This window comes from Labrus bergylta, chromosome 2 (genome assembly GCF_963930695.1).
Source record: "Labrus bergylta chromosome 2, fLabBer1.1, whole genome shotgun sequence".
Classification (NCBI taxonomy): domain Eukaryota; kingdom Metazoa; phylum Chordata; class Actinopteri; order Labriformes; family Labridae; genus Labrus; species Labrus bergylta.
Window position 1 is genome coordinate 9242286 of NC_089196.1, and position 15083 is coordinate 9257368.

General features: G+C 41.0%; 2 protein-coding genes across 12 annotated transcripts in view; one reads left to right on the top strand and one right to left on the bottom strand.

Annotated features, from left to right (window-relative positions):
* The first annotated feature begins 220 nt into the window (after nucleotides 1–220).
* Nucleotides 221–9631, top strand: rflna (refilin A). Its single transcript, XM_020631049.3, has 4 exons — nucleotides 221–457; nucleotides 595–959; nucleotides 5668–5777; nucleotides 5893–9631. Exons 2-4 carry the CDS (start codon nucleotides 741–743, stop codon nucleotides 6224–6226), a joined length of 663 nt encoding a protein of 220 aa, XP_020486705.1. The 5' UTR covers nucleotides 221–457; nucleotides 595–740; the 3' UTR covers nucleotides 6227–9631.
* A 1202-nt stretch (nucleotides 9632–10833) lies between these two features.
* The window catches only part of ncor2 (nuclear receptor corepressor 2), a 95889-nt gene continuing 91639 nt past the window's right edge, over nucleotides 10834–15083 (bottom strand). For all 11 annotated transcript variants that reach the window (XM_065964054.1, XM_065964038.1, XM_065964015.1 and 8 more), the window contains 3 exons: nucleotides 14840–15040; nucleotides 14064–14243; nucleotides 10834–13929 (listed from right to left, as the gene is read on the bottom strand). In XM_065964054.1, coding sequence (XP_065820126.1) covers nucleotides 13733–13929; nucleotides 14064–14243; nucleotides 14840–15040 — 578 coding nt within the window. In that variant the 3' untranslated portion in view covers nucleotides 10834–13732. The remainder of the gene's footprint in view (nucleotides 13930–14063; nucleotides 14244–14839; nucleotides 15041–15083) is intronic.

The following is a 15083-nucleotide window of genomic DNA, read 5'->3' on the forward strand; positions in this document are numbered from 1 at the left end:
GCTGCTGGTTGTACATGGAAGTGATCCAGATCATGAGGGCTGGACTGGATCCAGGTGCAAAAAAAAAGAAAAAGCCTGGCAGGATCATTAAGAGGGAGAGCGCGCGCGCGCACACACGCGCACACACGCGCGCACACACACACACACACACACACACACACACACACACACACACACACACACACACACACACACACACACTGACACACACACTGACACACAGTCAGAGCAGAGCAGAGCAGAGAGAGGCTCTCTCCAGATCGGTGCCAGACGCACGGAGGACTTTTGTTTTTGCGCGACTTGTTCAACGTTTGAGAAGTTTTTTAAAAATAACTATATTAAGACTTGTTTGTTACTTACTCTGGTGTCAAGTGTGGCCTATTTAAATTGTGTTTCTTTTTGACGCTTATTTGGAATATTATCGGGATTTAAAGTTGGATACTGTCACGACGCGCAGGTAGGGTAAAGTTTGGAGAAATAAAGGCTGAGATTTACATCACTTTGTGGATGTTTTGTCCACGGTGAGTGCGGGCAATGATTTAACGAATATTTTATGATTTTTCTTTTTTTTTTTCACAACTTGTTTGCTTTCAGAAGTCATCCAGGAAAAGTTTCCCAGGGATTGTTTCTTTTTCGACCGAGGAGCGCGCAGCAGCTGCTCGCAGCGCTTCAGGAGAGAGAGAGACTTGTCAGTGCGACTTCGTCCGGGCTGATTTCAATTGTACTGAGCGGTCCCAGAAATGGTGGGGCACCTACATTTACAAGCGATGGATGATAGTCTAAAAGGAAAGAACCGAGAAGGGCTACTCGACAGTCCGGATTCGGGTCTGCCACCCAGTCCCAGTCCGCCCTTCTGCTCCCTCTCTCCGGGTCTGATCGAGTCGCGCTCCGGCAGCTGCACGACGCCCGTCGAAAGCCATCATGGATTTTATAAAAAGGAAAGCAGAGAAGGCAAACTGGTAAGAAACACATCGCTGCATTTAGGCTATTCTACGTTTTGAAACAATTGTGATCTGAAGCAGTGATTCTGTTCTGCTTTCTGTCCTGAATAATTTCGCCTTCAGTCACTTATTTGACAACCAGAATGAACGGATAAAAACACTCAAATAATAAAGCTGCTGTGAGAGAAACTGAAAATCTGAGAGCAGTTTAGTGTTTGGCAAGAAACTGATTTTACTTCAAACCCACTCACACCACATCTGGAAGCTCTCTCTCTCTCTCTCTCTCTCTCTCAATCCCTCCCTCTCTCTCTTTCTCTCTCTGCACTAAATTCCTCAGCTGCAAACTTCACATGTTGCACTTGTGCTAAAGATGCCACAGAGTCCTGATAATAATGATACAAAAGAAAAGATTCACTCTGCTGCATCAGCTGAGCATTAACCACTTGGTTTCAGAGGGGTCAGTGGGTTGATTAGGCACAGTTGAGTTTCCAAGCTGGGGTCCAGGGACTCCCAGGGGTCTTTGCCAGGATTCAGGGCTCCACTGCAGGCTTATTACAAGTGGACGTAATCAACCCAGGTTTGTAATGGCTGTTGGCATGTATATGAGTGCAGGTACATATGAGCATGACTATTGTGACACGGTAATGGTGTTGGCTTAACATGGGGACTGTTCAACTCTGGGTTGGTCTCCACGGTGTGTCATTTCTGTCATGTTGATTAGAAGGCTGAGTCTCAGTGAAGTTATAATCATCACTGAGCAGGACTTTAAGCTCCAACATTTTTTTTTAAATAAGCCATCTGCTGCTGATTGCTCTCTTGTCCTCCTTAGAAAACCTTTTAAAATGAACGGGAAGAAGTAAGCGTAGTTCTTATTTATTAGATCAGTACTTCCCCATTCCTTTTCCAAAGTGAAGCAATGTTGATGTGCAACACCTTCTTTAAAGGGTATGTATGTGTTATACAGAAAAGTCATTTACCTAAACATGTAAATATCCCATAATGAAAAATTTATTATGTACAGGTGGGACTGACTCCAGCCCCTAAACAACCCCAAACGAGGACAACTGTAGAGATAATGTAGTAATAACAAAGTGATGAAAGTCAGAGTTGTGTAGCAGGAATGCAGATATTTGTTTCTGCTTTCGTCTTATTAATCACCTTGCAAACCTTGCTGGAATCTGCCAGTGTTGATGTTGTTGCTGTTGCACGATGGTCTCCATGTGTTTCGCTCAGTCTGTGAACATGGATATCAAAATCATCAATCAAAGAAAATGCTGAAATAAAAAAGTGCAGGAAGCAGACAAACACAATAAAGTGTGTTAATCTAAGGCTCAAAGCAAATGATTGAATAAAGCTAGATCTGCAGCTGGATGCCAGGATCTTGCAGGTTTAAATAATGTTCAGCTCTCAATGAAAAGTGTCACTGTTCATAATGATACTATAAAATATTTGTTTCAATATGTCATCTCATATCCCACCACAGAAATGACCAATTTCATACATAAAACTGTGTTGTGTTTTTTGAACATTATATCGCCATGCTTTTAAAGCCAGATAGATTACTGAATAATAAAATGTTAGGGTTAAAACTGCTTAATATCGCCATCGATTTGTGAAAAAAAAGCTTCCCTAAATACGGACCAAAGCAACCCAAGCCGAGATTAGTATATAGAGATCTGAGGACAGACATGACAAATCACAAAAATATAAATGATTCCATAGAAATGGATGCTAATTAATGCTGTTCCCAACCTTCTACCTTTCTTATCCTGCAGTGATTTGTGTGGCTCGTGACATAACGATGCTGATTTTAATGAAAAATAATTTCCAGGTCACTCCCAGCTTCAAAGTCTTAAGAACATGTCTGCGCAAGTCGGGGTGGCTTTTAAAGTGTCTGAAGGAGGCCTCAGAAATGCAGTGCTGCATCCTGGGAGTTGCGTGACATTCGGTGTGCTGAAGCCTGAGACAGAAAGAGAGAGAAGTCCTCTAATCCTCTGGAGGTTCAGAGAAGAAGGACTGCCCTCTTTGTGGTTTCCCTTTTTAAAGATCAGATCTGATAGAGGTTTGTGTTTCTAATCCTGTCTGTTTGCACGGAAAGAGTCAAACTTTCCACCACTTATTGTTTTTATAAAAGTTTCCTTGGGTTGTTTTGGTACATGTCTGTTTGCAGCATGTGAGGATAGACCTATGTGTGATTATTTTCATCGCAAATACATTTTTGTGTTGTTTTTGTATGCCATCTAAGAACAATCCCCAGGGTCTATTTCTGGGGTGTGGGGGCTTGTTAGGGCGGCTGCAGGACATTGCATAAGTGTTTGATGACCTCTCACTTCTAAATTAAACGTGGATAAATGCTCAGACGCGCTGTCTGTTTTCAAACATGAGAAAAACTTGTGCTAATCCAGGATAGTTAATCTAATATAAGCCTTAACATGTTATTAAATGACAAGAGGGACCAGATGCATGAAAAATATGAGTGAGTGTGGTCATGTCATCTCGGGTGTTTCAGTGCTTTAAAAGGTCATTAACATGTCCTGTTTAAGGATAACGGTCAAGTGTCAGTGGGATTAGACTGGAGGATAGATCTCATGACTTTTTTTAAAATCTGCCTCCCTGGGTGATATCGATGCTGCAAAATTAATGTCCTCGCAAACTCAGGATGTAAAATCTGAGGCTTTACTTTACAAACAGGCAGCAGTTGGAGAACTTGTGTTTGCGTTGGCGTTTGTCTCGACAGCTCTGCATTGTGCTTTGTACACTGTGTGGGTTTCTCAGCTGCAGACTGTTTTTACTGGGCAGAAATGTGTTTCCAGGGGGGTAAAGCTTTGTGTGCACACCAGGGGATCCTAGAGGTGACCTGCCAGCAATTCACGAGTGTTTGAATTTGCAGAAGTTTCCAGAATGCACCGTTCAGGAATACCTGGGATGCTCACCATGCCCGCACAATATGAGCAGGATAGACAACAACATATTTGTACTGTTTCTGCAGGAAACAGCAGAAAACAAACAGCCCGCAGATGAAATGTTTTAAGTCCTCTATGGTGAAACTAGCAGCTGTGAAAGTTCAGCTCCACTGTGCTGATAGTGTGTGTCAATGATCAGGTTATAGGTAAGACGAGCCGCCATGCCCTTGGCCTGTTCTCGCTCGTTCCATGTAGTGGCATGTGCGCTCAACTGCAGCCAAACCACAGCATGTGACAGCCTCCTATGTGAAATGTGAGAGAGGCCGGAGCTGTGGACGGTGGGCCATTTGATTCAGAGGTGGTCAGTATGTGGAGACAAATGTGCAAACACCACGATTCACAGTGTTGGAAAGGATCTGTTTCTTATTGGTACAGCTCCGTTTGTCAAAGATTAGGGATCGGCACAGACCGTGTTCATACGGTTTATTGGGTACCGATATTATCATGAGGAAATCATATCCTATCTGATATCTGCACTGCTTCAAACAGAAGCGCTGAAAGAATCCCTTGAATTCATACAAGATTATTTTACAGCTGAAACAAGTAATCAAAAAATAAATCAGTGATCAGGCAGAAAATTCCCAGGTAGCAGTATAGAAATGTTGAGTAATTAGCTCTGCCAAATAAGTGGTTAGTTTTTTACTTTGTCTATCCATCAATACAGTACTTACCTATTCTGCTCACCCTTTTAGGGGTTGTGGGGGGCTGGAGCTTACAGCAGTTGTCTTTTGACGAGACAACTGGACAGTTTACCTGGACAGGTCACCAGTCAATCCCAGGGCTGACATACAGCCAGTCACACTCACATTCACACCGATGCGAAATGTAGAGTGACTAATTGACCCAACAAGTATTTAGTTGGACTGTGGGTGAAAGCCAGAGTCCCAAGAGGGTATGCACGGGGAGAACATGCCAATACCTCACAGAAAGGTTCCTGTCGGGCAAGGGATTTGAACCAGGAACCTACCTGCTATCCAGCAACCTGTGTCTGCCTATCTAACCTCATTTAATCATTTAAATTTAATTGAATGAATTTAATGTAATTTAAAATGCATCAACACCATCTACTTTAAAGAATGCTGGTATAAGGATGTTTATTAACTGTTATTCTAGAGCAAAATGTAAATTTCAATGAAAATAAATCAGTATTCATATCCGGAAACTTGTTACAGTAATTTGCCTTTTTCTTGAATCATCATTTCTCAGTTTGGTTACAGCTGCTCTGTAGACTCATTTTAATAAGCGTGTTTCACTTTTCTGTAACTACTGTGGACCCAACATCTGTGTCTACACACACACACACACACACACACACACACACACACACACACACACACACACATTGACACTCACAGGCTGTAAGGGTCACATGTCTCCAGCCGGCCTGAGCTGCAGTGAAACCTTGCAGGAGAGACATTTACCACCAACACTTCATTTAACTAGACCCACACAGCGTAATTATATGGATTAAAATGGAAGTGTTGCCCCCACTGCTGCATTTTTCTGTCTAATTGTTGTTGTAGTAATCACCATGCGAGTTCTCATGAGGAGCTGATCAAGGAGTGTGTTTTCCTGAAGCGGGAGGGGAGCGATGTGTTTTTCATTTGTGTTGTTGGCTCGGCTGAAACCCTAAAAAACGCTGACATTTTTGGGTCTTTTACTGGAATTCCTTGAATGGACACGTTGGCAGGCTGATTACAAACAGTTCAGCAGTTCATGGAGGTTTGTGTGAGATTGTGACTCTTATGTTTCCTTCTGCACAGCTGCCCTACCTGCTGCTGAACTCCACAGGGACGGACCCAAAGAGTCGCATGCACCCTGTGTTCTTTGGAGAAAGCATCGAGGTCAACCCCAAACCAGAACAGGAGATCAAGTAAGAGAACTTCCTTTAATATGGAGCTTATTTTGATCAATATTTCCTGTGTCAACACCCCCCCTGGTGGTAAACTTTTGAAGTTTTTAAAGAGCTTTCACTTTCTTTTCTTCAGGTGCAACTCAGAGGTCAAGTACGACTCCGACAAGCATTACCGGGACCAGGTCTACTGCGCCCCTGTTCCAACTGCAACCTCCTTCAGTGAGACAGTGGTGGCTGTGCGAGACTGCACCTGGAGGAGCTACAAGTCCCAGGTGTACCTGGAGCCACGGCAGAAGCCCATCAGCTACCGGAGCACCACCATCATCTACCCGAAACACGCAAAGAACACTTACCGCACTACGCTCAACTACAATGCTACTGGGTCACGCCGCTGGTTTGTGTCCACGGTGCAGTTGGAGTCAAGCGAGGATACGAGTCCCTGTATCATCTACACAGAGGACCTGTAGAGCCCAGACTAGAGAGAGGACGTCCTGGTCTTCTTCTTGTTTTTTATTTGGAGGAAGAGAAACTTTGAAGGCCCGATTTGAAAGGGAAATACTTTAAGTAACATCTGGATTCTCTACTCTGTTCAAGATGGAGAAAACTCTAGTAACCCTTTAGTGATTCTTCACCTGAGTGTATTTAGACTCTCTTCTGATGCAGTCTTTAAAAAGGGGAGGGGGTCCTTTGGCTGTTTCAACGGTTAATGTCTTATTTAATACAAGAGTTGACAAATTGGTGGCCTTTGCTCTCCTTCCGGTTGGAGTGAGGGCAGAAACAGATGTGTTTTTATATAGAGGAAAGTCATGATGGTATATGTCGTGGATTTAAGATGAGTCACACCAATGCAAAGCTTTCTAATGTGGCTTTATTGCACTTGTTTTCTGAATATCAGCAGTCCTCTCAGTGGACTCGACATTGCAGGAGGTTATTTCAGTGCTGCATATGAAAAGTTGGACCAAAGATAGTTTGAACAGTATTGTTTTTGGATCATCTCGACATACCGAGACACAAGACTTTGATCAAGCATTTGACCGAGATAAAATGCATTTTTCAATTTTTCCACAGGCAGAATAGTCTCCAGGGTAAGGACTGGTGTTTAATCAAAAGGACAAAAGCACAGTAAAAGGGACATTTTTCTATCCTCTAAAACTTGGTTTCAAATCTTAAAGGTTCAATGTGTTAAAATGAGATCTATTTTGCGAGGTGAGTCATTATCTTTATAAGTAAGTTTTCATTTGTGTATAATCACTTAAAAATAGTTTTAAGAAATGTTTGCAATATTGTTCAAAGAAGCCATAAATGGACAAACCAAACTCTGACTTTGGAGATGGCCTTTAAATTGTACAATTGTTTAAGTCACAATCTCCCAGCTATTAGTGTCTCTCTCTATAACATTGAATATTAAACTGGGTAAGATAAACTTATCTTCTATTGAACACTTTGATTAAGAGACTGTCAGATTTAAGGCTGTTTTTGTTCAAAGGTCTTTAGGAGGTGCAGAAGGGTTGAATAGCAACAATCAAGAAGTTTGGGTATTAAAAAAACTATCCTTGTTATTTATTAAGAGTTAAGACATTCAGTTAATCTGTTTAGTTGGGGCTTTGGTGGGACTTCATCCTCTGTAGTTAGAGGATGTTGAAAACACGGACAGTTTGTTTTTTGGGGCCTTTAATGATGACAATCATTATTTTGTTTTTCAGTCAGATGATGGAGCTGTTCACATGGAAAAAAACCTGAAATTGAGGGAACCATCAGGGAAAAGTTTTTTTTACTTTTAAATACTTCTTTGTTGAACACTAAAACATTAATTATTTTAACTGCAATTGTTCCTGGATGGTTTTGTTCTACAAGTATTTGATGACAATCTTTTTCAACTTCAAATGATGTGAAAGCTGTTCTGGATTAAGTCTGCACCAGCTGTATGTGAAGTCAAGTTCTCTTTTATGTAATTTCAACCATATACAGAAACACGGTGAGATGACATTTTGTTCCTCTAAGACTGTGATGATACATAAGACATTTGAGAATTTAGAGGTAGACACATGAGATTAAATGCAGATACAAAGTGTCTTAAAACTGTTGAGGTAGAAAAAAAAATGTGTGGATTAAAAAAATTGGTGTCAAAAAAGTCAGACAGTAAACAAACAGTTGAAGTGACAAAAACAGATGAGGTGGCAAAAAACAATTAAGGGTGCAAAGAAACTGTTCAAGTGACAAGTTTAGTGATGTAGTCACATCACACTAAAGTGTGTGCAAGATGAGGATAAGTCGATAGTTTCAGACTATGAAGATAAATGATTATACACAAAACCTAAGAAATGTTTTAGCCATTAGAGACTATTAATTCATAAAGTTTATGCTAAGTCATTTAGCATATCGAGTTCCCCACAAATAAGACTTTAAAGAGGCAGACGATATATAAAACTGAAGTATCTGTCCTTGTTAATATACTTGTTAATAACCTATACTTGCTTCAGTTAATCAATGTGCATGTTGAGATATTTGGGGTTTAAGCTAACCTAGCTAACATCATTTGGTCGTTTTGTCTTAGCATTGACTTTGGTAATTTAAGGCTTTTTGTGAAACGTTATTAAAAATCTTTAGTTTCAGGTTATTGGCTTCATACATATCAAATATTACCTCTCTAATTGTTCACTCTAAGCTGCTCTTAACATTTTGTACATTAGCAAGCCAACGTTAGCTTTGTCATTTGGTCTTGTCAGTGTAGCTAACACCAGGCAGTTATTGGCAACAAATACAAATATTTCATTGAAACCAATATCTATAAAACTCACACTGGTGGACCGTTTGGTTTGAACTTAGCTTGAAATTACAAATAGCTGGTGCAACTGATTGTTTCATGTTGTTTTCAGGTACCAACTGGTTGTCATATGAGGCAGTTTCTGATTCAATGAATACGTGACATGTAAAAAGGGGAGCAGTGAAACCTGAGTTCCCTGCTGAAGATGTAAAATAGATTTTTATTGAGTGTATCCATGACTTTTTGTTGGCTCTTTCTTTTATGCACTCACCAGACACTTCATGAGCTACAACTGTACCATTTAACATTTGTGATGGAGACAATTTAAACTGAAATACAAGCAATGTAGAGAAATAATTCTAGGCAGAGCAACTCACATCACATTAAATTGTACATTCGGACCTAATGAAGTAGTTGGAGATATACAGTTTGTATTTAAAAAAACAAGATAACTCATCATGGAAAATATTGAAACTTTGGAATTTACCTCAAATTGTCTTAGATATTCTATTTCTTTACAAATGTGTTTCCTGACTGTCCTTCGAGGTCTTGAGTTTGCGTTGGTGGTGTTGTTTTTCAAGATTTAAATGCCCTGCGGTTCAGTGTAGGAGAGATGTGGATGGCATAAAGCGGAGGTGATGCATCAGTACTGTGCGATAAGGTGCTGTGTTTCAAAGAGGGGAACTGTAAAGTGAAGATAAACCAAGAGCAAGATGAGAAAAGCAATCTGCTCTTTCCGAAGACAATTTGGAGAGGATTATTTTTTAGAAGGCTCTTTATGAAAAATGGTTACCTTCTGGGTGAGGTGGCGGAGAAGGTGATGTAGAGTTTTGTTATGTGTTGGTGGTCTGTGAGATGTCAGAGAGTGATGAGAGAAAGTTGGTGGGTGTTTAAAACGTCGGTGGTTTTGTGAGAGATACTTTTGTGTTTCCGAACACTTGATTTTTGTAACTGTAAAATATTTTCCTCTTGTATATGTGGCATCGAGGCACTTCATAATTCTCTTTATATTTTTGTACGTCAATCATTGCTCCTGTTCTGATCCAAGGACATAATTTAAAAAGATGTATATCCTTATTGAATAAAAAAAGAATTCCCAAACCCTAAACTTCTGTGCTGAGTGCATTTGTTGTCTTACTTTTTATCTTCCTGCTGAGCACAAGTTACTTTTTTATGTTTCTGAAAAAATGGGAAAGAGGAAGTTCTCCAGACGTAGAGAGGACCCCCTTTCTTTGCTCTGTTCCTGTTATTTAATCCAAAGCCAAGTTAAGATTTATGGAAACACAGTCCTGGAGGCTCCCTCTGTGGTCTGGCCAAACTGGTGCTGTACAATCAAAACACCTGATCAGTTTACAGTTTACAGGCAAGAGAGCAGAAACCATGTCTCTATTAGGCACTCATTCGTCTTGTTTAAAAACAGCTAAGACCATTTCAAAAGGAACAACATGGGGTACTTTTGGGGGGTTGGAAGTAGGATTCAATTCTAAGATGTAAATGGAGAACAGAAGCCTGATGAAGTTCTTAATATACTTTGTTGTGTACTTTTTGTGGGGATAAATATGTCTTGCATGTGCAAATACATGCAGTTTAAAAACACAAGGTAAGAAGTTTACACATGTTGGTACACTAAAAACACTGTTTCTCAATTACTACATTGGAGAGGTATTGAGTTATGATATAGTGTTATGTATGAGGTAGCAGGCTGACTCTAAAATGTTAATGACAACTGGGACAAACTATTTTTCATAAAAAAATGTCTTTGCAAAGGGGATTCTGTACCGTTGTTCTGAAGGTAGACGCTGAAAGTGGTGATATAATGGATGACTGTGGTACCTTAAAATGTTCCCAATTATTTGTTGGGACTGCCTTTTCATGAATATGGGTCAGTTTGTTTACAGCCTGTGCACTGTGCTGCTAAATTTAACCACCAAGGAAAGCTTTGCCTGACATAATTTTAGGATGGAGGGGTCATTTTGGACTGTTTGACCTTTATACAAATGAGAGCCGTTAAGTCCCAGCTGAACAGCACTTTGAACATCAGTTGTTCACATCATGATGGTAACAGTTAAAACAGCAGAAACAAGAGTTAGAATCTGCCTTTAGGCATCTTATTTTGATCCATCTACTCTATATGATGCTGTGGAGAATACAGAATTATCAACATCAAATACATTCAAAAATATATTACTACTGCCCCCTGGTGGTGCTTTACTTTTATTACTTTGGACCTGACATTCCCTGCAGGACCAAATAAATCGAAGTTTGTATAAATACATACACAAGTATAAATAACATGACTCAGAGACTATGAATGGCAATAAGCTTTTTATTTAAACATTAAGGCAGTGTCTTTTTTTGTTTTCATTTTTACACTGCTATCCACAAAGCTTGCTGGTGGGCATGTAGAATTAAACCATGTGAATATTTCTTTTTCTTTCTTTTTTTTTTTTTAAATCGTAATACCAACCTTAAAGCAAGCCACATAAATATTTACATCTCTTCAGTTTTATATACAATCCTTGCTATTATACAGTGGGTTACAATAAAAAAAAAAAATCATTATGCACAAAAATGGTTGAACAATGTTTACCGTTTATGTCAATCCCACCCCACCCCCCACCCCGCCCATGTTTGGACAGTCCAGGGAACACTTCAGAAATCAAAGTTTACATATTGAATGACTGTTTTTGATTTGTGACATGACGGAAATCAAAACAAGCTGTATGCACAACAACAAAATGATGCATGTTAAAATTGTATCAGTGTACTGTTAAAACAATGTACTCGTCTGTCATCGGTTTAGGGAGCAGCTGGATATGGCTTAGTTTGTTTAACTGTCACATTCTTCAATATGATCATGGATTATTAAACACTAAGAGAGATCAATGGACAAACCTGGCTGTACTTTTCCCTAACTGGATGACATAACAAACTGTCTATAGGGGGATAAAATTCAGACCTAAAACCATTTTCTGCAGATGTGGCATGCTTTATGATTGACCATAGGACAGGTATGATGTAAGAGGGAGAGGAGGTAGTCATATAACAGTCATGTTTGTGTAATGACAAAATGAACTACAGATAGGAGCGGTTAGCCTTTGTAAAAAATGTTCACAAACATTGTGTCAGACTTGTCAATCAGAGGAAGAAACCCCGATTGCACAAAGTCAAATGCTAATCTGCAACATTAAAATAGAGAGGGATGTTTTAAACACGGCAGAAAAAATTTAACAAGTGCCCAAATGATTCAGAAACCTAACAGAATGAATATCTTCCCCTTAACATCATCTAACCAGAAGAAAACATGAAGTGTGATAAGAAGTATGTCAAATGTGTGAGTGGAGATAACATGAGATGCAGGCCCTGGTTCGCAGTATTAGTTTGTTTTAATAATATATCTAAACAGTTAAAGTTTTAAAATCTAATAATCTGTGATTGATTTGATGATCGAATGACAAAAAGCACATGTAAAACTTGTAAAAAAAAGGACGTTTTGTTTGCTTGTTTCAGATTTCCCTGCGTGGATAGTTTTCGCCCCGTCATGGGGGGCTTGAAGAAAAAAAGAAAAGGTTGTGCGTCAATTGATAACTTCAGTTCTGTATATGTAAGATAAATGGCACTTAACACTAGGACTATCTCATAATGTACAAAAATCTGCCTGATTGAGGAGTCAGGTCTTAGCTCCTTCCCGAGGCAGTAAAAGGTTAAAGTCAGACCGTCACAAACGGTTCCTAGACGGGATTCTAGCGAGCTAGCTGAAGCCGACGTCGCTTTGGACCGAGGGTTATAGAAAGATGGCTTTTTTTTTCACCACTTTAATGTGAGTAAACTCCAAGTGCTGCTGTGGAGTTTGTCTGTAAGCAGCTTTAAGGTTGATGTGCACCTGCTCGAAGCGGCTAAGTCGTCACTGAAATGTGATTGTCGCTTTGAGTGTGGGAGCGATAAAGAACATGATGACAAAAATTAAACCCATAAGTGTGGTAGGATATCTCCGTGATGAGGTGTCCATTCTTAAATCAATTTTTCACCTCCCCCAGGAAACACAGATTCTTAAAAATGCCATTGTGAACAGATTGACAACTAAGTGCTTAATATCCAAAAACGGTTTCAACAAACACAGACATGGTTAATATAAAAACAGTGAGAAAGTGTCACTGGTTTCAGTGCCATCCATCTGGCAAATCATCTCTCCCCGCATGGACGCCTGAAGTCAACAGGCCTTCCCCGTTCCTCAGGACCCCTCCCTCCCCTAATATATGACATCAGCATGAACAGCATGTTTACCCTGTAAACCATGATATGACCCTCCCGCATAACAATCTCTGACCCCCGTCCATTCCCCCCCAAAAAAGATACATCATTGCAGATAATAGACAACAAATGACACCATCAAAGGTTCACCATCAAAATGTACGACAGGTCTCAGCTCACGTTCCAAACACAGGACTGGACTGAATTTAAAAGAAATAACCAAAAAAAAAAGAAAGAAAGGAAAACAGGATGTTGATTCTCCTCTCGTTCGCTTGTATGAATTGTTGTAGTGTTAGCAGCGCGCAGGCCGCCTGCACCGGGAGTCCACTGTGAGGAAACATGAGAGGGTCCACCGCTGTGTTGGTCCGATCTGTTCTCAAAATCTGTCACTCGAGCCGTCGTCAGGTTCATGATCAGACCAACAACAGGACCTCAGAGTCCCCTACTTGCAAAGTGTCAGCACATGAGAGCGCAACACCTAAAAAGTGCAGGTCCATGTGTCTTTATTGTTAAGGCCAGTGAGGAAAAGTAGTAAAGTTAAAAAAGAAAAAGAAAAAGTGATTTGTCCTTTAGAGTAGTTCTGGAGTGAATGCACAAGTGCTAACACACACACACACACACACACACGCACGCACGCACGCACACGCGCACACACGCGCACACACACACACACACTCTCTCTCTCTCTCTCTCTCTCTCTCTCACACACACACACACACACACACACACACACACACACACATATACTCACACATGGAGCAGCAGTGTTACAGCTCAGTGTTGTTGACATGATGCTTGCTTCATGACTGACAGAGGAAATTCAGAGGAGTGGAATGGTGCAGGGAGGTTTGCAGGTGCCAGCAGGTGTGTGCGTGCGTGCGTGCGTGTGTGTGTGTTGCTGCAGCAGCAATGAGTGGGTTGACTGTTAGCAGGTCCTGTGGTACGGCAGATTTTCGGGTCACTCGCTGTCAGACAGGGTCTCATACTGAGACATGAGCAGAGGTTTTGGCTCCTCCTCCCAGGAACGGCCCTGTCCAGGTGCTAACCCGGGTCCCTGGCCACCCTGCTGCCCAGAGGAAGGAGAGGGAGCGGAAACTGTGCCGCTGGGGAAACGCATTATCAACGGGTTACACGGGAATGGGGTAGGAGTTGAACCTGCAGAGAGCAGAGTGGCAGAAGAGTTATGATGTGTTTCAACATTTTTCTCCTCTTTTTGAACAACAAGTTCGATAAATTGAATCATCAAACCAGAGGAAAGTGAATCAAAGACTCACAAAAAGGTTTCTTACCGGTGGATGAAGGCCGATCCTCCCACACACGGTTGGTGAGAGGAGTTCGTCTGTTGCAGTCTCCCTCAGAGTGGACCGAGGAGACAGAGGACGGTCTCTCCCCCCCTGACAGGCCCGGTCCTGGAGATTTGGCCTTCCGTCCATTAGAGCGCCCGTTGCCCTTTGAGGACTTTCCCCCACCTGCAGACAGAGGAGTCGGAGCTTAAACCCAGTGTCCCAGTCTCAACAGTGTGGAAATCAAACCAGCTCTTTTAAGAGCCTGGTGGCTCAGTTTTAGAGCTGACACAGTGCAGATGAGAAAACTGAACTACAGGCTTTTGGCTAAAGAGAACAGTAGTATTACTTTAATGTTATGTGCCAACTAATTGAAAGCAAATAATCAAATACATAATTCAATCTCTCAGTATTTTATTTTTTAACTGTTTGTAATAAATAAGATCGACAAAGCTGTTAGAAGAGGCTTCAAAGAAGACTTAAAAATAAGAATTAACTGGAAACATTTAAAAGGGAGGAAAAACTTGAACACAATAATGAGTAAGCATATTTGCCAAATGATTAAATGATGACTCTTTGACTTTTTAAGTAGAACCACTGAGTCAGCAGATCAGATTATTTAAGGTTCAGCTGTGTTCTGCACTAAAAAAAGCCATGAGAACCAGAACCAGGGCCTTGAAGGACACATTTTTAAATTACTCCAAATGTCATTCCAGGATGTTGAAAACTGCTCAAAAATGGACAGCATGGAGGGACTACATTGGTGTCACAGGACGTCTCACCTTGTGAGAAAGAGTCGTCACCGCGTCCGTCAGCCATATTAGAGGACACACCGGAGCCCATCATGTTGGCAGCGTTGGATGGCGGACGTTCTTCAGACTGTTCATCATATTTGCCCATTAAGGCTTTTCTTATGATGGCCTCAAGGCCGATTGAGTTTCCGGGGGTCTCAGGGGTCGGGTGGCAGCGTACACTCACAGGTCCTATGAAAAAGAAAAAGTGTTAAAAAAGTTAAGAGGAAGAAAG